This window comes from Aegilops tauschii, chromosome 3, assembly GCF_002575655.3.
Source record: "Aegilops tauschii subsp. strangulata cultivar AL8/78 chromosome 3, Aet v6.0, whole genome shotgun sequence".
NCBI lineage: Eukaryota > Viridiplantae > Streptophyta > Magnoliopsida > Poales > Poaceae > Aegilops > Aegilops tauschii.
In genome coordinates this window covers 88,073,052-88,096,855 of record NC_053037.3, presented here as the reverse complement: position 1 = coordinate 88,096,855, position 23,804 = coordinate 88,073,052, and the positions used below count along the sequence as shown (strand labels likewise).

The window sequence follows — 23,804 nt, the reverse complement described above, 5'->3', positions numbered from 1 at the left end:
CCCAGTCAGGCTCAGGCTCGCCAACCGGCCCGGTCCCACGGGACTGACAGAGGAGCACACGACGCGCCGTGCCGCGGGACATTCGCATCGAACCGGCAACGCCCGCCGACTCGGCCAGGATCCGCCACAGTCGGCGCGACCGGGCCCCACCAACCCGGCGCCAGCCTCCCCTCCCCCGCCCCCACTCGCCAGGGAGACGAGGAGCAACAAGCAGTACTACTAGAAGAGGAGAGAAGAAGAATCGATCGATCGGAACGCTCTTCCTTCCACCCCCTCCTCCACCGCCGGTGGCCCCCACCCACCTTTCTTACTGCTGCTCTCCCCTCCACCCGGCCTCCATTTGTTTCGCTCCGCCCGCCCGCTATAAGTAGCCGCCTATCGCGGCGCTTCCTCGAGAAGCCAAAACCGCGCCGCGTAACCCCGCAGTCCCCACCGGCGCCGCCGCCTCCGGGGCGCGTCCCCGCTCCCGCGCCGACGAGGGCCGGCATTGCCGATCGGAGCCGCGCGCCGCGTCCCTCTCCCCCTCCTACCCCTCGCGCCCGCCGCCGACGCCGCGTGCTCACCGGTACGGCCCCCCGACTCTCCGATCCCTCCCCTCCATCCGCGTCTCGGTCTCGTTCCTAGCAGATCCGTGAGCGCGCGAGATGCACGCTTCACCCGTGTCGTCCGGTCGCCGGCAGACGCTCGATGTAGAGTTCACGCGGCGGGTTTTACAGTGGTTTTTGGGGGTGGTTCCCCGTTCCATTTGACCTTTTTTGTCCGCGAGTTCGTCCGTATCGTGGAGGACTAATTTCGGTAAAAAACAACGACCACATCAGCCGTCGCGCGCCTGCGGCGTGTGACCGATTCTCGACGAGTGGATTTTTCCGGGGTTTTAGTTGCCGGTTTTGATCCGTTTGGAGTTAGATAGAATCTTCGACTTGTTCTTAGCTATGCGGACAAACGAATGTTTCTGGCTCCGGTCCATGTGCATGTGGACGCGGAGAGGGTTCCATTTGGATCTGCATGTCCATTTCCCAGACCGCAGTTTCCCTCCGGAAATACTCCTACTATATTTTATTGCCTGCGTCAGTTGTAGTGTAGCACAGTGCTCCTGTTTCCACATCCCTGCCGCGGCCGATTTGCCGTGCGTGTGTTTTTATGGCAAAGTTTGATCGCCTGCAAACATGGCAGCTTGGGTTGACGTGTTTTCTGACTTGTAAGGTGAGCTGATGAGCTGCTTGTTCTTCGCCAAGTCGTGTATGCAATAATTTACCCCGTCCCGTCCTTTCCTTTGGTGTAGCACATCCGTGCAATCACTAGTATTACTAGTAGTAGTAGTAGTACCAACCCCGGGTCAAAGTAAATGCAATCTTTTGGACAGATTTTCCTTGCGACTGTTCACGGTTTTGATTCATCTCATCTCCATTTTCCATGGAAATTCTCGGCACGGTTACTGATTCTCTCAAGGTTCTGTGACCAGCTAGCTGATGGATCTACTAGGGAACCCTTTCAAGGGGGTCGTCGGCGATGTCAAAGGGAGAGCGTCTTGGTACAAGGACGACTGGGTTGCAGGGCTCCGAACTGGCTTCAGGTTAGTTTGTTTCAACAGATCGAACCAGATCATCTGCAGCCCAGTCGTTGGATTTTTACATGTAAACTGCATCGCTCCATTTGCTTATGCTTCTTTCCAATATTCGCCAGGATATTGGCACCTACCATGTATATATTCTTTGCCTCTGCACTCCCTGTCATCTCCTTCGGAGAGCAGCTGAGCAACGAAACAGGTGAGTGCTTGCCCTCTTAATTAGCACAATACAGCACATAGGTTTGAATGCCACCCAATCTCTAACAAGAACGAGGTGATCTGTTACAGATGGTATCCTAAGCACAGTTGAAACTCTGGCATCTACGGCGATATGTGGGATAATACACGCTATTCTTGGAGGGCAACCCCTCCTGATTGTCGGAGTTGCCGAACCTACCATTATAATGTACACGTACCTTTACAAGTTCGCCAAGAAGCAGCCAGATCTGGGAGAACAGCTATATTTGGCTTGGGCTGGATGGTAGGTCCTAGCATAGAGTACACGCAATCCTGTGATAGCTTCGGTACCGTATACATAAATGCTCTCTGTGTTTGGTTGCTGTTGACAGGGTCTGCATTTGGACTGCTATCATGCTCTTTCTGTTGGCAATGTTCAATGCTTCCAATGTTATAAGCAGATTCACGAGGGTTGCAGGAGAGCTTTTTGGTATGCTTATCACCGTCCTCTTCCTGCAACAAGCTATCAAGGTATGCCATGTGCAGCAAATCGTAGCTCTTTATTCTGCCCTGCTGAAAATGCCTAATACGGGACCCTATCTATTGCAGGGAATTGTAAGCGAGTTCAGTATGCCGAAAGATGATGAGATTTCTGACCCCAGCTCACCCATATACCAGTTCCAGTGGATTTATGTCAATGGCCTACTTGGTGTTATATTTTCCATTGGCTTGCTGTACACTGCACTGAAGACTAGGCGTGCAAGGTCATGGCTGTATGGCATAGGTTGGTCACACGTTTCCTGTTGCTCCCCTTATCTTGTTTTATCTATAGTTTAGTGCAAACCGAACTCCCATGTTACACCACACATCTTCAAATCAACGACATCCTTTCAACTGGTGATGTGATAGAGGGGGAACATTTTCTTAAATCCTGGACAACACTTAGGATTGGCCCTGGTTCAGGCCCACTCTTGAGCTTAGACTAGGCCAACCATGAGCTCCTTTGGGGTTGGATTAGGTCGGATCAACACTGGCCCATATTAATCTGGGCTTCGGTTGGCCTATTTTCTTTGGAACACTTGTAGTAGTCCAAATAGGGGCAGCTTTAAAATTCTGTTCCCTCAGCGATTGAATATCTTTCTCTGTACTCTGAATCAGCTTGTAGATGTTTCCAAAATATAATTTATGACCAGGGAAAATCATATATAAAGCTCTAGTTCTATTTTAATATCCATGCACACATCAACTGATCACCGTGCCTTTGAGTGCCATTTGCAGGATGGCTTAGAAGCTTCATTGCCGATTATGGCGTACCGCTGATGGTGATTGTGTGGACAGCATTTTCATTTACACTACCAAGCAAAGTCCCTTCAGGAGTGCCTAGGAGGCTCTTCAGTCCACTTCCCTGGGAGTCAATCTCACTGAGACATTGGACCGTAGCAAAGGTATTAAGTCAAATTACTTGTGATGCTAGATGTGGAAATATTATTTATGGTCTCTGAGCTTAGTAAAGATGTATTGTATGCCATAATTCTGAATTTTTCCTGCCTTTCACTTTCAGGATTTGTTTTCTGTTCCTCCAACATATATATTTGCAGCCATCGTGCCTGCTTTGATGGTCGCAGGACTTTATTTCTTTGATCACAGTGTAGCTTCACAGTTGGCTCAGCAAAAGGAGTTCAATTTGAAGAAGCCTTCTGCCTACCATTATGACATTTTGGTACTTGGATTCATGGTATGTGGTGTCTAAATCATTCTATCAGATAATGTGTTTATTTACAGAGACTCTTCTTTTGTAAGTATGCATAGACACCCCTCCAAATAGGGGGCGCCCCCCCCCCCCCCCCCCCCCCCCCCCCCCCGCCTTAGTGAAAAACTGAAAATAGTGAAAAGATTCCCCTCCCCATTTATCCTGAGACCTGACTGCATTTTAGCTCCAAATTCTGATTTACCATGTCGTGTTTCCTTTTCTCGCGGTATGTTAACGGTGCAGGTCCTACTATGTGGTTTGCTTGGCATTCCTCCATCAAATGGAGTACTTCCTCAGTCCCCAATGCATACAAGAAGCCTTGCTGTCCTCAAGGGGCAGGTTAGTGAAATGCAGACTGATCTGCGTCATATGCTACGGACTACGGTAGTCAGATTTGCTTACCCATCTTCTCTTTTTCTGCCAATTTAGTTGCTACGCAAAAAGATGCTTCAAACTGCCAAAGAGGGCATGTCAAACCGTGCGAGCAGTTTGGAAATCTATGGCAAGATGCAGGAAGTGTTCATCCAAATGGATAGCAACCAGAATGTGAGTCTTTCAGTCTGTTATCTTACTATCTAATTTCCCCTTGTTGTCCACAGCACCTTAGGTTTTTGTAGCGAATGTAATGTTACTGCACCAGGGGGGGCACCGCCTCTCATGTTTTGCAATTTGGTGAAGATTTTTTTTGGAGAGAGCATAAACTAGAGGAAAAACCAAAATGACTTGTAGGCTAAAGTCATGTAGTTGCTTCTGCATCCTTGATGTTTCCATGCATTAGTTTCTTTTCAGTAAATATTTGAATGTTAATATTTTCTATTAACTTTGTAAGGAAATACCATAAAGTACATACTCATATGGCTGAAAAAATGGCCTGCAGGCTAATTCTGTTGACAAGGACTTGAAGAGCTTGAAGGATGCTGTGCTGCGGGAAGGTGACGAAGAAGGGAAGTTGGCTGGAGAATTTGATCCTAGCAAATATATCGAAGCACATTTGCCTGTTCGCGTGAACGAACAGAGACTAAGCAACCTGCTGCAATCCTTACTTGTTGGTGGTTGTGTGGGAGCTATGCCGGTTATCAAGATGATACCAACTTCGGTCCTCTGGGGTTACTTTGCCTACATGGCCATTGATAGCCTACCTGGGAACCAGTTTTGGGAAAGGTTGCAGCTTCTGTGCATTGGAGCAAGCCGACGCTACAAGTAATGTCTATTCTGCATCTGTTCATCTCATCTGAACAAATCAACTTGCTGTGTGCTTCCTTTTGGATCACACCATTTTCGCTAAGATACAGGGACTATATTAATAGTAACAGATTGCACTAACACGCAGCGTTGTAACCTTTGCAGGGTCTTGGAAGGCCCACATGCATCTTTCGTGGAGTCAGTGCCTTCAAGAACAATATCTGCCTTTACGGTCTTCCAGTTTGTGTATCTCTTGATATGCTTCGGCATAACATGGATACCAGTAGCAGGGATCCTCTTCCCGCTGCCTTTCTTCATTATGATTCTCATCAGGCAACACCTACTCCCAAAGTTCTTTGAGCCCAATGACTTGCGGGAACTGGACGCAGCCGAGTACGAAGAACTTGAAGGTGTCCCACATGAACAAACGCTGGTACGAGTTCAGCTTGGGTTCTCGGCTAAACTTTCTATCTGTCCAGACTTCGTTTCATTCTCTGCAACGCCTCAAGGTGTATTGTCCATCTTATGTTACTCTGAAACTCTTGTATCGTCACGCAGGAGGAAGATGGCTCAAATTCAGGAAGCTGTGACAGCAGAGACGACTCTGAAATATTGGATGAGCTCACAACAAACCGTGGAGAGCTGAAGCACAGATCCGTAAGCCATCCTGAAGAAAGGCACCTTCAGGTAAACAATGGCATGCATATATAGCATTGCAGTACCAACAAGTGCACGTGGAACCGTAGGTGCTATTATAGTGTGATGGCTCACAGTCTGACCTTTCTGCTGGCTTCACATAGGTCCAGCCAACCGATTGAACTTTTGAGCTGTTTTTTCTTTTTTTACGGAAGAACAAGTACCGCGCATATCAGTAGATGCTTCTTTTGTGCCTGTCATGGGCAGATTTCACGGGCGCAAAATTCATAAATGTTCCCGTCGTGAGTTCATCCTATTCTACACCTTCTTTTTTCTTCTGGGAAAGAGAGGGGTTTTGCATTTTGATGCCATCTATCTGAATTTGACAGTTTCAAACTCCCCCGTGCAGGTCCACTCAAATGCAGTTCAGCCAAGCGTGTGAAGATGGAAAAAACGTCCCTAGGTCCGAGGCTGTGTAGATTATCGTGAAGCCATTGTTCATTTCCGCCATTGTTCAGTAATGTGCATGGTACTGTAGCTAGCGCTTTTCGGATGAGCTGTGATCGTGTACGCTAGGAAGTAAAGCTCAGGTGATTAGCAGTGAGAGCAGACTGAAGAAAGTGTATTGGATGTGGAAGGGGGAACTTGCCAGAATAGTACTACTAGTAATGGTTACAAGTAGGCAGATTAGCCCTTTAGGTATTGCCAAGACTGTTGCTCTGTGACCTGTGTAAAATCTAGCTTGCTCTGTGACCTTTGTTCTTTTGCGTACTCACAATTTGTTTTGTTTTGTTTTTCGAACTTCAAAACCCCACTTTATTAGACTATATTAGGGATCTCGTCTGAATACAATCTGGGGTAACTGTGTCCCAGATGTTGGGTGAAAGCTAATGTTGATGGGGCTATGGCTAGGTCCGGTTGGAGCGGTGGTGGGGGCGTGATTTTCAGGGACGAAGATGGAGCTTTCAGGGGAGCTGCATCCCACTTCTTCCCGGACTGCTCCAAGCCGGATATGGCTGAGCTTCTGGCATGCAAAAAGGCGATTCAGCTAGCCATACAGAGGGACATACGGAAGCTGCACTTGGAAACGGACTCGCAGGTGGTTGCTGGGATGCAAGAAGGTAAGGAGAGGAATCTATCGCCTGTAGGACGGTCGAAGAGGTCAAAGCCATGATTTCAGGCTAACCTGGGTTCGGAGGACGGCTAATGGCGCTGCCCATTTGTTGGCTAAGTTAGGTGTTAGTTCTAGTGTTTCGGTACTCACAATTTGTTTCAACTCGAACGAAATTGGCCTGGTAATTTTTGTAACCAGAGTACACACTCAGGAAATCCAATAGGTCTACAGTATTCACTGATCAGCAAGTCTGAGCTCCACGTCTGCAGTCAAAGCGGCCTAGCCTCCACAAGGGGTAGGCACAGGAGAACGCAGACGGCGGCGAAGCAAAAGCAGTAGCACCATTTCTAGGCTAATGTGCTGTAGCGCTGGATCTGGTCCCTTCATTCAACACCCAAGGCCTGCGATTCGCTCGAGGAGCTCAGCGGAGTAGCGCCTACGGTTCGGCGCGGCAGCCTTTTGGCGCACACGCGTCGCCCGTCGACTGGCCCTCTACATGGATGCACCTGGTCTTGGTACGCCGACGGCGGGCGCAGGAGCCACGTACACTGGAGAGCAGAGCAGTGGTTCCGGTGCGGCAGCAACACCGAGCCCATCCGCTGCGCCACCTTTAACGGGGCGAGCTCCAGAGTCCAGACCAAAGCAAAGCTAGGAAGAGGCAGCGCGCTGACACAGAGAGAGAAGACGGGCCCCAACCCCCCACGCTGGCCGCAGCGCAGGGTTCTCCGTCGTCGCCGCCGGGAAGCTTCCGACCGATCCGCGGGCGAGATCGCCGGCCATGGACGCTCCGGCTCCGTTCATCTACTGCCCCCCCGCCGGCGACGCCGACGACGCCGGTACGTACGGCTTTCGGCGCGCCCCTTGGCCCCTGATGAGTGCTCGCTCCAACGTTCGCTGTTTGCCCCCCTCCCCCTCTGGCATCTGGCTGCGTTTTCTAACGGCGGCCGTGCGCGCGTGTCTGCAGGCGAGAAGGCCCTCATCAAGGCGGCCATGGACGGCAACCTCGGCCGCCTCAAAGGTAGCCTCTTCCTCTTCTCCTGTGCCTTTTCCTCACCTCTGCTTAGTTTGTGTGCGTACGCTGTGCCCGCGGGGTCCGAGATTGTTGTTCAGGCATGCTGCATTGCTCCGTTTTGATGCGTTGCTCAGTTATTATCTTCGTGTAGTTACAGGGGTGTCCACCGCCTTCCAGAACAGTTTTCTTCATATAAGCTGTTATAGTGCTGTACTACCGTCGGATGTTTTGCTCGCAGCAGTTTGTCATCCTTTTAGCTATGTCGATTGTAATGTTTCGCTACCATCTACTGATCTCAACAGACACATAGGCAGATTCAGTTAAAGAAGTGATGGTATAAATGGGAAGACTTTGGATGAAACCATCTGATTGCCCATTACATCGAAATTTACAGTCTAGTCAATTAACTAATATAAGACCATTTAGATCACTACTTTAGATCACTAACATGCTGCATTCCTCCCTTTTGATGCCTTGCTCAGTTATCTTGCGTAGTGTTACGGTGTCCACCGCCTTCCAGAACAGTTTACTCGCAACAGTTTGTTACTGTATCCTTTCAGCTCTGTCGAATGTAATGTTTCGCTAGCATCGACTGATCTCAACAGACACATATGCAGATTCAGTTTAGATGAATGTGCAAACTATGGATGACGGTACAAATGTGCAAACTTTGGATGAAACCATCTGATTGTCAAGTACATAGTATAAATTTACAGTCTAGTCAATTACTCTAAAATGATGTGCTGCTAAATATTTTCACTGGGTGACTGTCCAGCAATTAATGTGTCAGATCATTATGTGTTGCCCGTTTCACTGTTCACTTCTTCTTTTGGTTTTGGCGTCTTCAATGTGATCATGTCTACTTCTGTGGAAGGTATTGTGAAGCGTCTTACCAAAGGAAATGGTGACCGGTCGGCGATTTTTTCTTTCAACAACAATGGACTCTCTGTGTTGCATATCGCGGCATGCTTTGGCCATCTGGATATTTGCAAGTATTTGGTGGAGGAGCTCAAGGGAGATGTAAATGCTCCTGGATATGGAGCAGCTCTAGGTCTTTTTCAATCCTTTTCTTCAGTTTTTACATTGGTGTTGGCCAATTGCCATGTCAATGTTTGTTAGTATGAGATCTACGGTTGTGTTGAGGATGTGCTTTTTATTAAAGGTGCGACTCCATTTATGGTGTCTGCTCAGTCTGGTGATGTTGCTGCCGTCAAGTATTTTCTTGAGCGTGGCGGTGATGTAATGAAAGCAGACGACAAAGGACAAACAGTTCTCCACCATGCTGTGGCTGCAGGTTCTCCCCCCTGACCACACATACACACATGATTTCTTCAAGCTGGTCGTTCTACTACTACTAGTTAGTAGATGTTATGGTTAAACATGACTGATGGAACCATTTCGTTTACCGCAGGATGCTGCAAGGTAACAGAGTTCCTCCTTTCAAAAGGAGTGCCGGTCAACATAGACTACGGCCGTGGAACACCAGCCTATCTGGCTGCTGAAAATGAGCAGGATAAGACATTGAAGATTTTGTTGGACCACCATGCAAACGTACATGGCCTCCGCTTTTCCTATCTCCCTCGATTCAGCGTTAATTTGCACAAATAGTTTTTAGTTCAGTATTAGGATTTGGATGGTCCACTTACTATGTAATCGCCTGAAACACCAAACACATCAGTATTATATGATTGCAAGCTTTTAAATTAGGATACCCTTTTCATCTCAAAATAAAATCTTGAGTTATCATACCACGTGTTTCTTAATACACTATACCTTCTTTCAGCCTAATGTCATTGTCAAAGGTATGGGAAATCCTCTGTGTATGGCTCTTGTTTACCGTTCATTGAAGTGCATGAAGCTACTCATTAAGGTAAGAACTCTTGGGATTGATTTTTCATTGTTATGTTGTAATTTTGCCCACTCCATGGTCTCTGTCATGCTTATAAGTTGATGTACATGGATATTTTGTTGCACAATCCTTTCCACAGGCTGGTGCAGATGTTAATTGCAAGGGTTGTGCTATGACTCCTTTATTGTTTGCTACGTGGCGAGGAGGTTATACCAACTACATTCAGTTCCTATTGAAGGCTGGAGCAGATCCTAATATTCCTGATGATGTATGTTTTGTATTTTTAATATTTTTTTCTGACAGCTATGCAGCATATCACCATTTTCTATTAAATCTTCTGCTGATAATATTATACAGCTCTTCTTATTATGTTCGGGAGTTATTTGGGCATGAGTTTAGGTTTGCTTTATGTCGTTGACTACGCTAATGGGAAATCGCATTTGTGCCTAAGTTGGCTCGACCTTTCAACCAAATAATCCATATCATTTAATAAATAGACCTATCAGGGCTCCTCCCATAATGAAATATTAATTAGCCTCAGCGCAATTGAATCTGGGCCAGCGGGGTGAGACCACCGCACGTCCACCACTAGGATACAGCCCAATTTGCAATTGTCTATCTTTAGACTTGTCACTTTCTGTTGATTGTCAGCTAGTGAGTTCTTATTGAAGAAGTATGCCTATTCTGTTCCAGCATATATACATATACCCTTCTAAAAATGTTGGTACTTGCTTGTATCGAACAAGTTCGCAACATATATCGATGCATACTTAACAGTTGATCAGATGCTGAGATCTCACAATTCTGGGTAGCAGCATTTCTCAAATGTACCCATGAAATAGACAATAAATAAATTTACTTTTTGTTTAGTTTACTTTATGTTCGTCATCCCTGCTGTTGGTATTCTGTTTTCATTCTTTTACTCAAAGTACCTGTTTATATTGATGCCACTATCAGTTGAAGAACCTGCTAAAAAACCACATGTAAAGCTACTTCTCCTCGCGTTTTATCTATTTATTTAATGGAGACTCAAGTGGGACACCACAAAATATTTTTTGCTCAAATTCCTGTCATTGAAACCTTGTGTTGGCAGTTTGAATATTTGAAAATGCTTGCTGGGTAAATTCCCTGTTGATACATTTGATTAAAAATATTACTTAGATCCTGCTTCTTTCTAAAAAATACTATTACATTACGTAATGTTCATGTTCTTTTCCTATATTCCAAATGTTTCCCTTCTTGAATGATGTTGTTAAATTTTAAAATAAATGACAGTTACTTTTTCTTATGTTTCCCAGTTGGGTAGGTTGCCAATAGAGTTTGCTGCGGTGCGTGATTGCAAGGAAGAAGTTGAAATGTTGTTTCCTTTGACTTCCCCAATTCCAAATGTCCGAAACTGGAGTATCGAGGGAGTAATTTCTTATGCAAAAATTGAAGAAAAAAAGCCAATGGTATGTTATTTTCTGTTCTTATGCTGTTTTTATACTGAATATTGTTTGAAAGGTAAACCTTTAATTGGTTCTTCAGCCCTAAATTTGTTCATTAAATGTTATTATTAATTGTGGTTACTATATCCATGACACCATATGTACATTGAGAGAATGTCGACTTATTTATGGGGGTAATCTCAGGTGTCCCAACTTGGGATAATCATAAAAGTAGTTTTTAACTGCTGACTAGCTGAGAACAAACTACAAACTGTCATTTAGAAGGGCAATATGATCGTGCTGAGACATCTGGCCCTGGTCTAACAGTAGACATCACGAATCCATGTGTGGAATGCACTATCAATTTGGTAACAGAACACAATAATATAAACAAACCCTCTACTGTAATGAATATAAAATGCTAACCACACTCAGGTTTTTGGGCTGAATAATTGGTAAAGATCATTGATTAGAAGAGTCCTCTATTAATGAGCATTAGGAGTCTATTGATAGCTATGTAATCAAGTATGTCACTTGTGGATTGGATGTTGATTCACACCAATTAATTGGAACATGATAAAGATCCCACATCAATATTTTGACTGTATATCGATTGTCAGACTGTTACCCTTTTTTTTCCAGAGAAAATTGTGACCATTTGTTATGGAAGGATTTGTATCTATTAGATGCCTAAATACGCCACCGGTTGCTTATTAGCATTATTTCTGCGAGGCCAAAACTAATCTCTATCAATAAACGACTCATATTTAAACCTTACCTTACTTCTGGTGAGGTAAGGTGGAGCATCTTAAAAGAGTTCATTCTATTAACTGCCATAAGCTTATGTTGTGTAGAGAATAGTGAGATGCTTGAAGATGGTTCATAGTTATGGTATTATTGATACTATACCATGGTTGGAAAATACACCAGCATCATGTAAAGGGTGTGCTTCGTTAGCATCTAGTCTAGTAATAATGTCACATGAACACTATATTTTTAGTTCAGCACAAAATTATCTTGCACTCTTTTCTCGTGACTAAATTCTTGATGCCTGGGCAAATGCTATCTGTCATGTATATTTCTGAGTCCTTTTTTTATCGCATTATGTACCTAACAGGCGAGCACATATGTGATGTATTCTCCTTGGTTCTTTCCGTGAAAGAAGCAACACCTTGTTCTGTGGCCCCACCTGGTGTTTTGTAGATTCTAACATTGTTCTAACTTTGCCGACAACATTCAATGATAAAGAGAAGGACGGTTGTACAGCAGCATACTTCTTTGAAGTAGAGAGCCTACTGTTCCTCATTTTTAGGATACTTTATATACCTATAACTGCAAAGGAGTCCCTTTAAGACCTTGACGTTTTGGTTTGATTCAAATAAAACCTGGCACAGCTAATCTCTGAACCAGTGAAATATTTGCCCCTTATGCCGGTTTGGAAGCTTAAATTTGGACTGCAGCTGAACTTTGAGCTTCAGAACCAGTAAAGGATTTCTTCACTCCAAGGAGCATGTGCAGTAGGCATTGCAGCATAATCATGTCAAAGAGATAGCCACCTAGACACCAAACTATTGAGAATGTTGAACAAAATGTTATTGCATTTCTCTGGATACAAATTATCATAGTAACTGATGATTATTTCCAAAATCCACTCATTCAATTCATGTTTCATTATGTGTTATCTAGGAGCAAAAGCACGTTGAAAGAAGAATGGCTTTCTTAAAGTTACAGGCTAATACGGCATTCAAGCAGAAGGAGTATAAGTTGGCATCAAAGTTGTATGGTTTGGTAAACCTCTTTCACTTAACCTGTCATGGTTTAGATAGTAAGTTTTTTCTGTTAATGGGAACCAATTTAAGAGCATTTTGTTTTTTTTACTAGTAACTAGGTTTTCTTACTATACTCTATTTACATTGTTAACCATTTAGGATATCTAACTATTTTTAATGTAAATATGAGCTTTGAATGGCCCCAAAACAGAAAAGGTACAAGGTAATGGATAAATGAACATTGATTTGTCACTGATTTGAATTCGATCTTAACTGACATATATCATGCATAGTAAGCAAATTTGACATCAGTTGAGAAACCACTTTGACATTATTTGCACATGTCAAACTTCGCTGATGTCTTACATCTCCAGAATCTCTGAGAAGTTATTTTTTCTTCTTGGCTAATATGAATATTTGATGTGGTTGTCTACTGTTTCTGTTAATGTGTTCGATGTAATGTCTACTTAGGATGTAATGTCTACTTAGGATTGTTGACTGCATATCCAAATTGACCGTAGATGTAAATTGAACAAGCCAATCAGTCTAGTAAGAGAACGTGTTCAATTACTCCATTCTGCAGTATTACTGGGTAGTAAATTACTAAAGTTTTTAGACAGTTTTCTACCATTCCATGAATAAGCGTTAGAATAAAAGAAACTTTATGCCATCATTTTATGTTGAGAATAATATTTGCATGACCAACTTTTGAGTGTAGGCAATAGATCATGCAGAGAGTGCAACACTGTATGCAAACAGGAGTCTTTGTAAACTGCTCATGGGTGATGGTGAAGGTGCTTTGTCAGATGCTCTCAGGTGCAGAATGCTGCGGCCTGATTGTGCAAAAGCTTGCTACCGTCAAGCTACAGCTCACATGCTACTCAAGGTGCCTCTAGCTTGCCGGTGTCTTCACTTATGGCTTGTTTCATATTGATCTTACAGTCTGGCCACATTCTTTGATCTCCTCTGCATCAGGAGTATAAACAAGCCTGTCATGCTCTCTTGGATGCACAAAAGCTGGATCCTGGGAATGCTGAAATTGAGCGTGAACTGCGGTAACCCACTCTCCTACGCTTATCTCCTCTGAGTATCTTCCCGATACCAGTATGGTCTTAGGTTGGCTCGGTACGGGGGTCTGTTGTCACACTAACTGGCGCTGCATGCGCTGATGGTTGTTGCTTCCGTGCCCTCATGTTGTACACTTGTACTCCTACTTTGCATTTGTCTAGGTATGGCTAGGTCCTTCCCGGTTTGGCGTTCCTTTGGTCGTGTGTTCTTTGAGCATTGTATGTATCGGGCCATCTTTGGCGATGTAATCTTCTATATTAATCAATACATGCAGCTGTTTTGTATGGTTAAAAAGTGATTTTAGGTTGGCAAAGTGCTTTTATAGTGATGGGAAGCAGTAGTAGCACACTAGACTATCACGGCAAAAGCCACTAGTGCAATCTTAGACGCCTCTGAAGAGCTTCTTTTGTTTGTTATGTGCCACTTCTGTCTCAGTCACGTATAGTGCAATTCCTTATTGGGCTGCATAGTGAAGGACTTGTGCAGTTCATTCCTTATGGTTTCGAATTCATGCAGGAAGGCTAGGGAACTCATGAAGAATCATCCTGCTGAAGGCGAGCAGTGAAGGGCGTGCATGTGTTGAACTGCAGGCTGCAACATGTGCCGGTTCTTACTAAAAGTGGAGTCAGCATCAACTTCTAATCCTTGTGTTTTTTATTTGAACCAAAAGGCTGAAACGTGTCGCGAATGTTGCGTCTTCAGATTGCTAAGGAGATGAGATTTTCTTGTCTGGCCCTTGGATCATAGTGGCCAGTTCCTTTTCTTTTGGATGAGTATGTATGCAATTCCAATTATCCAGTTTCTGTGCAAGGCTTCTTATCTTTCATGATCACTCGGTCTCTCAGGTATACAAGTAGGGTGGATTATTGTGTCTGGTTCTTGTACATTTCCCTCAAATAAGAGCATATTTTTGCGGTACCATTGTGTGTCTGTCTTTGCGTCCAACCTTTTGATAAAGTGCATAGGGTGCCCGCACCGTCAGTGAAGCTTTTCGGGGCTTATGGGTGCAGGAAATTGATAGGACCTCTCTGCGGTTGAGGCTGCTCAGCAGCGTACAAGTCATGTTGGCCGTTCTCTCAGAACCGGAGCTGCTCATGCCTGCCGCTCTCTTGAACATGTCTTCTCTTCTCTGGTGTTGTCGTGTTGATCAGGCTGCTAAATATGCTTGTGGCGGTGGAAAGGTGCTTTTCTGTGAAGTTGCAGCGAAGTTGAAGTCGTCGGGCCGTGAGTGCGGTTGGCCATGTACGGTGACATTGCTTTTGTCGACGATATGCTTTTTAGAGCATGATCGGTTTATACTGCCAATACTTGGCTAACCAAATTTTAGCATTGCCAAATATTAAAAATACCAAGATCTGTCAGACATTAGAAATTTTATGTGAGATTGGTAGACAACTTGGTAATCATAGTCAATACTTGGCAGTGCCGATTGGCCTGCCACTTTTTTCACCAAACCAATCATGCTCTAATTTTGTATTGTATTTGCTCAACATAGAATCCACCAATTTATAAATAACTGAGAGGGTCATGCACGTAGCATTAATATGTTGTTTAACGCTTAACTAGATCCTCATTGACTGATCCGATTTGCAAAGTGATCCCAATAAATCAAGGGGACTGCTAGGTGTCAGCCGATTGATCTTGGGAAAGAATCACCTGCCTCGGTAGCCGTTGAATCCCGAATAGGTCCGCTTGACCCTCCTTTTGAGTTGATCTCACTATCTCTTCAATCTCACCTTCCATGCTTCCCGCAACACATCGGCAACAACCGCGTAAGTTGCAAAGTAGCATCCCGGTTCCTCGCGCATGCTTGCCAGCCTGTAGCATTTGCTTGTTGGAGTCGTCACGCCACCGGTCGACTCATAGCAAAACATCAGCAAGCTCACCGCGACCGAGCATGCTGCAATGCAGCATCTCGTAGCACCCGCTTGTTGGAGTTGCGCCGCCGGTCGACTTGTAGCAAAACACTAGCAAGCTTGCCGCGACCGAGCAGCATGCTGCAATGCAGCATCCATGTGGCTTCGACGAACAGCCGCACACAACCAGCTCGTAACAAATGCCGCGCTCGCCGCAACCAAGAATGCTGCAACACAGCACACACGTGACTCCAACTAGTAGCCATGCCCGACCAGCTTGCAACACCACTACAGTATCGACCCTCGGCGACATTTGCAGTGGTAGTCGCTCGCCTAGTAACTTGCATCACAACAATGGTCGTAGAGCCGGTGATGCTCCATTGTAACACCGGTGGCTGTGCAACATCACCGGAGTTGTTGCCCCGTTGCGGTCGCCGTTGCATCATGATGTCGTCGCAGAGCCGGCGATGCTCCATCGCAGTACCGGCGACCGCCACAGGCGGAGGACTCGGTAGGGCGAGGTCGGGCGCCCGCCCTACCTTGATTTGGCGCAAGACTATATACAGGTACGCTGCGTCGCTGCGTACGCATCCGGTCGAGGGTACAGGGTACATCGCTGGATGGCTGGGAAGAAAAAAGAGGACATGGTCGTATGGGGCTTGGGTTCAGCCCAGCACAACCCAGAAGGCCAGAAAAGAAAGGCCCAAGCGCGTCAGTATCGTTTGGCTGGCGGCTTCCTTGTCGCTCGGTAAATGTCTATTCATGTTTCTAAAAAAAAAAGAGTAAATGTCTATTCATCCTTGGTAATTTTCTTAGAGCGTATCACCGTTTGGTAATTTTATTAGATGAGGCCATGAGGAGATACGAGAACCGGTGCTTGGCTCCAGGTTTTGGACGTAGTATAGCCAGCTTATGCAGGAGCTTATATCTGCTTATGTGACAATGAACTCAAATTTTCGTGCTTTGTAATTTTCTCACAATGCATCGTGCATGGAATTGAATTTAATTGAAAAATGGTTGTGTGTGCAGTCCCAGTGTATGTATTCATATATGCGTTGTTGAACTAAATTGAAGCATTTTTATACCAAAGTCATTTTATGTTAGATTGCTGAGCATTGAGTTTAAATTGCAGATCTGTTAAGAAATTGAGCTTCTTTTGTAAATTTGAGGTATTTTTCAGGAATTTTACGTATTTTTGGGTAGTTATAAGTGACAAAGTTACTTCATGTGGTCGAACTTATTTCTTTTACCCGGGGTTGCTTCAATCCTAGCTCTCCAAGCTGGCTATACTACGACATGTGAGCAGTAGCGGCGTAGCGGCATTGCTAGAGGCCGTTGTTGGCTGGCGTACGTGTTGCCGCAACGGTTGTCAGTGCAAGGTCCGCCCCACCTTAAATTTTTTTTTCGTCCTCTGCCACTGGCGACCGCACACTATGCTCTATCACAATGCTGACGACCAAGCGCAGAAGCTCCATCGTACCACCTGTGGCGCTCAATGCTGCTTTCATTGGATGCTCCATGACGACGTCGGTGATGCTGCATCAGTGTTGGGATTGGCGGATGCGCATGCCTGGTCGACGTCAGAATCCTCTCTTGATTTGTGGCAGCTGGGAGATGGGTGGTCGCCGTAGGGAGCCCATCCCCAGAGCCGACATGGCGAGGCCCCACATGACGAAAGGGAAACATGAAGAAGAGAAGGTGCGAAGGAGAAAAAATGTAGAGGTTGGCAGGGGGCATGCCCCACAAGGAGCATGTGTCGAGCGGAGGAGGAGGAGGCGGTTGACGGGAGGAAGGAATCAGCCGGTGGAATTAAGTAGTTTTTCATAAATCACAGAGACGTCACTCTTAGTTGTGTTTTTTGGGGCAAAGGTCACTCTTAGTCAAAGCGGCCAAGCCTGCAGAAGGGGTAGTCAAAGAAGGGCCCGGACTGCAGCGAAGCAAAGGCAGTAGCAGCAGAGTTCTATGCAAGTTTCCTGCAGCGCTGGATCTGGCCCATCCATTCAAAATCCAAGGGGTACGATTTGCTCGAGGAGTCCCGCGAAACAGCGCGCGCCTGCGGTTCCTCGCGGCAGCCTTTTTGCTCGTCCTCGGACCTGCGCGCGCGCCACACCCACCTGAGCACGGAGTCGTGGATACACCTGCTCTTCGTAACCGTTGGCGGGCGCACGAGCCACATACGGAGTAGGGATTCGTGTCCACCAACACCGGGCCCAGCCAATGTGCCGCGCCCCCGCCTTCCTCGCCCGCCAATATAAAGTGCGTGGACTCAACACCCGAGTAGAGGGAAACCCCAACTCCGATTCTCCGAACCACAGCGCAGCGCAGGGTTCTCATCCCCTTCCGCGTCGCCGCCGCCGACGAAGCCTTCGATCGACGGTGATCGCTAGCCTTGGCCATGTCTCAGTTAAACTACTGCCCATCCGCTGGCGACACCCACGACGCCGGCAACGAGGCTCCCATGAACGATCCCCTCGAAGGTAGCGGCATCCACGACGACGCTCCCATGAAAGATTCCTTCGAAGGTAGCCCCTGACTGCTTGCTCCCGCGTTCGTTCCCCTCCTTCTTTCTGACCCCTGATTACGTTTCTAAAATTCTGACTGTGCGCGCGCGTGTGCAGATACGAAGGCTCTCATGAAAGCGGCCGTCGCCGGAAACCTCGATTCCCTCAAAGGTATCAGATTGCTCCCCTCAACTTCATGAAATTGCTGTATAGTAATTTCACATACGCTCTCGCTTCTTTTCTTTTGGTCTTCTGTCTTTGCTAATTTGGTCTATTTGTGATGGTGTTTACTTTTGGGAAAGGCATTGTACAGAGTCTTACCAAAGGAAGTGGTGACCCATCGGCGATTTTTTCTTTCAACATCGATGGGGTTTCTGTGTTGCACGCCGCGGCAATGTTTGCCCAACTGGAGGTTAGCAAGTATTTGGTGGAGGAGCTCAAGGGAGATGTGAATGCTCCGGGATATGGAGCTGGTGCTGAAGGTCTTCATCTATCGCTTTCTTCATGCTTAAAACCGGTGGCTTCCATGTCAATGTTTGCCAGCATGCATAATATCTTCGATTGCGTTGACGATGTGCTTGTTATGTTATCACAGGTATGACTCCATTTATGGTGTCTGCTCGGTCCGGTGATGTTGCCACCGTTAAGTATTTTCTTGATCGTGGTGGTGATTTAACGAAAGCAGATGACAAAGGACGCACAGTTCTTCACCATGCTGCGGCTAAAGGTTCTTCACCCTGACACCCACATGCACACGCGCGCGCGTGCACAGGCACACACATGATTTCTTGAAGTTGGTCGTTTTACTAGATAGGCTTTGCTAGTACACTCCCTTTGTTTAAATGTTTTGTTAGAACATGACTTATGGGATCATTTTTGTTTATCACAGGATGCTGCATGGTAACAAAGTTCCTCCTTTCAGAAGGAGTTCCAGTCGACATAAACTATGGTCGTGGAACACCACTCTTTCTGGCTGCTGAAAGCGGACAAGATAAGACATTGGAGATTTTGTTGGACCACGGCGCAGATGTATATGTCCTTCACTTTTCTTATTTTCTTATCTCAAAAATAAAATCTTGAGTCACCTGCATTTATTAATACACAATATCCGTCTTTCAGCCTAATATCAGTGTCCATTGTTTGGGAGGTCCCTTCTTTATGGCTCTTACTAAGCATTCATTCAAATGCATGGAGACGCTCGTTAAGGTTAGAATTCTCTGGATTATTCCTCCATATCTATGTTGTAATTTTGCTTACTCTACCATCTCTATACTCTGATGTACATGGAGATATCATTGCTAATACTCATTTGCACAATCCTTTTCACAGGCTGGTGCCGATGTTAATTGGAAGACTTTCGGTCTCACTCCTTTGGGGTTTGCTACGGCGCGAGGAGGTTATACCAACTTCATTCAGTTCCTCTTGGATGTTGGAGCAGATGCTAATGTTTCTGATGATGTATGTTTTGTATTTTTCTCTATATATTTTGTTGGTCTCTATGCAACATATCGCCGCATTCTCATAAAGCTTTCAGTGGTACTTTTATACAACTTTTCTCATTATGATGGGGAGTTATTTGGGAATGCTTTTAGGTTGCTTTGCGCCGTTGATTATACTAACAGGAAATTGTACCTTGTGCCTAGTAAAGTTGTCTTACCTTGCATCAAAACAATCCGTATCATTTAGCAAATAGTTTCTATGAGGGCTCCTCCCATAATGTGGTATTAATTCGCCGCAGGCAATTGAACCCCGGTGAGCGCGGCGACACGATTGCAAGTCTAGCACTGGGATGCATCCCAATTCTCAATGGTTTATATCTATTTGTCATTTTCCGTTGATTGTCAGTTATTGAGTTCCTATTGAAGTACCAAAGCTATTTTATTCTACAAATGTTGCTATTTACTTGTACTTAGATACTGTTAACTTTGTGATAATATTACATTTCTTGCATTGATTAAACGGCGTAATGTTCATGTTCTTTTCTATATCCCAACTGGTTCCCTTTTTGAATGACATTTCTAAATTAGACAATGAATGACAGTTATTTTTCCTTCCGTTGCCCAGTTGGGTTGGTTGCCAGTACAGCTTGCTGCGGCACGTGATTGCAGGGAAGAGGTTGAAATGCTGTTTCCTTTGACTTCCCCAATTCCAAATGTCCCAAACTGGACTATTGAGGGTGTAATTTCTCATGCAAAGATTGAAGCCAAAAAGCCACTGGTATGTTTCTGTTCGTGTATTGTTTTGTACTACTGAATATTGCTTGAAAGCTTAAGTTTAATTTTGGTATTCTATTCTGAATTTGTCCATTAAGTGCTATTATAAACTATGGTTACTATATGCATGACATTGTATGTACATTGAGATAACCACGACTTATTTATTGGTGTAATCTTAGGTTTCCCAATTTGTGATAATCATAAAGATAATTTTTTTAACTCCTGACTAGCCTATAACAAATTAACTGTAATTTAGAAGGGTAATGTGATCATGCTGAGGTAGCATCTAGCCCTGGTCTAACAAGAGGGCTGCCTAACAATAGACATAATGAACCCATGTGTGGTATGCACTATCAATTCGTTAATGCAACACAAAATAAACAAACTCCGGATTGTAATGAATTTAAAATACTAACCAAACTCGGTAAAAATCATTGAGTAAAAGAGTTTTGCTACTTCCAAGCTTGGAAAGTACAAACACAATAAGATCGGCTCTAGACAATGAGTACAAACCCAGTCCCGCCTTCGCAAGATACACACAAACCATCACGTCCAAAGGTTACAAGAAAAATAACTCCGCCTAGCTAGGGTGGGTGTTGGACAACCAATCCATAGACTAAGTTGACACCCCATGCGAAGCAGCATGAGCAGTAGCATAAGCATGTCAAAGAGCTACCCACCTAGTATAGACACCTAACTAGAGTGTTGAACACAATCTTGTTGAATTTCTCCACGATACAAATTATCATAGTAAATGATCATTATTACCAAAATTCGAACATTCAGTTCATTGTTTCCTTATGTATTTTCCAGGATCAAAAGAATTGCCAAAGAAGAAAAAGTTTCTTAAAGTTACAAGCTGATATAGCATTCAAGCAGAAGGACTATAAGCTGGCATCAGAGTTGTATGACATGGTAACCCTCTTTTACTTAACCTCTTATAGTTTAGGTGGTAAGATTTTGCTTGTTAATCAGGAACCAATTAACCAATCTATGCGCATTTTCTGTTTTTACTAAGTGGGTTTCTTACTATATACTCTAATTAGATCAACTAAAGTTACGACTGGATCTGAGCAATGCCCATCTAAAATTAATATAATTTGAAGAGAGTATACATTAAGAATGTGTTTAAAGTCATGCATCTTACTATTTGAGTAGAGTGAAAGAAGATTTTCTCATGGAGCCCGTTTAGGGGGTGACAAGGAATGAGTAAAAGCTACGTTTGCCTGCTTCTCGATGCATATTATTAGGGATATGGAACAACAAATAGGTCAGATGTAGATGGAGTTAGTTCTCATACTTCTCTAGATATATCAATTGTTAATTTGCCATGTATGTAGTTGACATGATTTCATGTAATTTGTCACTGATTTAGACTGGTCTTAATTAACTCACGCAGGTCATGCATAGTAAGTAAATTTTGAATTCAGTTGAGAAACATATTTTAAATAATTTGTACATGTCAAACTTTCGTTGACTTATTACATCTCCCAAATCCATGAAATTGAAGTTATTTTTTCTTCTCAGCTCATATAAATATTTTATATGGCTGTCCACTTTTTCTATTTACGTGTCTGATTTGATGTCTACCCCATTCTGCAGTATATTACTCCCTCCGTAAAGAAATATTATTTATATTTCTTTACGGAGGGAGTACCTAGTAGTAAAGCTTTTAGACAGTTTTCTACCTGTCCATGAATAAGCATTAGAAAAAACTTTTGTACGCCACCATTTTAAGTTTAGAATAATATTTCCATGTCTTCTTTCTGTTGAGTGTAGGCAATAAGTCATGGAGAGAGTGCAGCACTGTACGCGAACAGGAGTCTTACTAAACTGCTAACGGGAGATGGTGAAGGTGCTTTGTCAGATGCTCTCAGGTGTAGAATGTTGCGACCTCAATGGGCAAAAGTTTTCTACCGTGAAGGTGCAGCTCTCATGCTACTCGAGGTGAGTCTAGCTACTTGACATTGCCAGTGTCGTATTTCATACTGATCTTCAGTCTGGTCACTTTCTTTGATTTTCTCTACACCCAGGAGTATGAACAAGCCTATGATGCTCTGTTGGATGCACAAAACTTGGATCCTCAGAGTGCTGAGATTGAACGTGAACTACGGTAACTACTCTCTTATGCTCGTCTCTTTTGAGTGTCCTCCAAATGCTGCTATGATGTTAGGCTGGCAAAGTACTTTTGTTCTTCTTTCTTATCTGCCACTTGTGTACCTAACGATATCAACCCAAGAATGAGTACTAGGTATTGAGTTGCATATCGACGGATTTCGGTAAAGCTGACGTTTCTATTCCATTTTCTCGCAGGAAGGCTAGGGAACTCATGACGAATATGAACGCATCTAGGGAGCGGCCGGATGCTCCCTAGTGATCCAGAGTGGCTGACCAAAAAGGAAATATTTGGTCCCCTAATAATCCATAAAAGAAAATAATTTGTCTTCCTGATCCATATAAGGAAAAATATAATCTATATTAGGAATGTAAAATGTAAACAGAAAAAAAAATACAAAAGCACCCATGTGAACATATGTGAATGCATTTAATTTGTGTTTTTTTAAGTCGTAACTTTTAAAACGCGCGTCGAAATTAAGATCCGTTTTCACTGTTGGAACCCATGCGACGTGCTTTTCAAAACTAGATCCCGCAAGGGTATGTTTCGATGAATTTTTTGTGCAGTTTAATCCCCGTTTGGTGCAAGTGTCTAGCAGTCAATATGCAACTATATGACAGTCGTTGTGCAACTTTCTCGCTACTCGTGAATGTGCAATTTTCACTCTTCACTGATATGCACAGGTGTGAACGCATTTAAGTCTGGTTTTCTTTTTCTAAAATAATTAATAATTTTTTAACCAAACATCAAAATTAATATCCGCTTTCACCATAGGAATTCTTTCGACGTACTTTTCGAAACTAGATCCCGGGTGAGCATGTTTTAGAAAAAAATTATGTGCAATTTATTCCCTGTTTGGTGCAACTGTCTAGCAGTTGATGTGCAATTACTTACGTCGATGTGCAACTTTCCCCCTACTGGATGTGCAGTTTTTCACGGATGGCACCTCCACCCCAAACTAACCCCTAACAGTGAGATATACAACTCCGCTACCATGCGTGTGCGATTATATCGATGAGAGTGTGCAACTCCGCGGCCATGCGTGAGGTACTATGCCAAGGGGAGTGTGCAGCTCCGTAGTCGTGTGTGTGTGTGTGTGTGTGTGTGTGTGTGTGTGTGTGTGTGTGTGTGTGTGACTATGCCGCCGCACATGTGCAACTCTTGCAATCGTGCGTAAGCTACTATGCCGGCGAGAATGTTCACCTCCTCGGCCGCGTATGTGCGACTATGCCGACAAGTGTGTAGAAATCCGAGGTTGTGCGTGCGCGACTATGCCGACGAGAGTGTACAACTCCTGTAACCGTGTCTATATGCCACTTTTCACTACCCTCATCAATGTGCAATTTTCGCCATCCAACTATCCCTGCCTGTGAAATGTGCAACTTTGCGGGTCGCCTCGGCCAACTGCCTAGGGCAGTATGTGCAACTCCATCTGTTACCCTGCCAACTGAAACTACACATCCACGAAAGAGGGAGGGGAATGAGTTGCACACATTGTTGGTAGGGTAGGTGGGGCAGTGTGTCCGAGGAGTGAAAAACTACATATCCATTAGTAGCGAGGGGA

The 23,804-nt window shown here is 44.5% G+C and overlaps 4 protein-coding genes across 5 annotated transcripts; all 4 read left to right on the top strand.

Annotated features, from left to right (window-relative positions):
* The first annotated feature begins 116 nt into the window (after positions 1–116).
* On the top strand, positions 117–6,074 carry LOC109757040 (boron transporter 4). Of its 2 annotated transcripts, XR_002231426.4 has the most exons (15): positions 382–565; positions 1,463–1,573; positions 1,684–1,766; positions 1,856–2,048; positions 2,137–2,275; positions 2,354–2,528; positions 3,023–3,189; positions 3,306–3,479; positions 3,738–3,833; positions 3,924–4,040; positions 4,372–4,694; positions 4,842–5,109; positions 5,235–5,363; positions 5,477–5,614; positions 5,722–6,074. XR_002231426.4 is itself a non-coding variant. In XM_020315859.4 (14 exons), the coding sequence occupies exons 2-14, from the start codon at positions 1,470–1,472 to the stop codon at positions 5,752–5,754; spliced, it is 2,001 nt and encodes a 666-aa protein (XP_020171448.1). In that variant the 5' UTR covers positions 117–565; positions 1,463–1,469; the 3' UTR covers positions 5,755–6,074. The 2 variants fall into 2 exon arrangements, 1 of the variants encoding a protein (XP_020171448.1); XM_020315859.4 differs by lacking the exon at positions 5,477–5,614 and having other exon boundaries at positions 117–565.
* Positions 6,075–7,030: 956 nt separating this feature from the next.
* On the top strand, positions 7,031–14,469 carry LOC109757042 (uncharacterized). Its single transcript, XM_020315860.4, has 12 exons — positions 7,031–7,262; positions 7,391–7,444; positions 8,313–8,489; positions 8,601–8,732; positions 8,850–8,989; positions 9,222–9,308; positions 9,427–9,555; positions 10,586–10,738; positions 12,401–12,502; positions 13,202–13,369; positions 13,459–13,538; positions 14,068–14,469. Exons 1-12 carry the CDS (start codon positions 7,205–7,207, stop codon positions 14,114–14,116), a joined length of 1,329 nt encoding a protein of 442 aa, XP_020171449.1. The 5' UTR covers positions 7,031–7,204; the 3' UTR covers positions 14,117–14,469.
* A 3,218-nt stretch (positions 14,470–17,687) lies between these two features.
* Positions 17,688–19,405, top strand: LOC109757043 (uncharacterized). The gene is made up of 3 exons (XM_073495903.1): positions 17,688–17,929; positions 18,026–18,079; positions 18,211–19,405. Exons 1-3 carry the CDS (start codon positions 17,803–17,805, stop codon positions 18,507–18,509), a joined length of 480 nt encoding a protein of 159 aa, XP_073352004.1. The 5' UTR covers positions 17,688–17,802; the 3' UTR covers positions 18,510–19,405.
* Positions 18,806–22,932, top strand: LOC141020560 (uncharacterized). Its single transcript, XM_073511614.1, has 8 exons — positions 18,806–18,937; positions 19,028–19,114; positions 19,229–19,366; positions 19,973–20,125; positions 20,938–21,039; positions 21,904–22,071; positions 22,158–22,237; positions 22,438–22,932. The coding sequence occupies exons 1-8, from the start codon at positions 18,806–18,808 to the stop codon at positions 22,496–22,498; spliced, it is 921 nt and encodes a 306-aa protein (XP_073367715.1). The 3' UTR covers positions 22,499–22,932.
* The last annotated feature ends 872 nt before the right edge of the window (positions 22,933–23,804 follow it).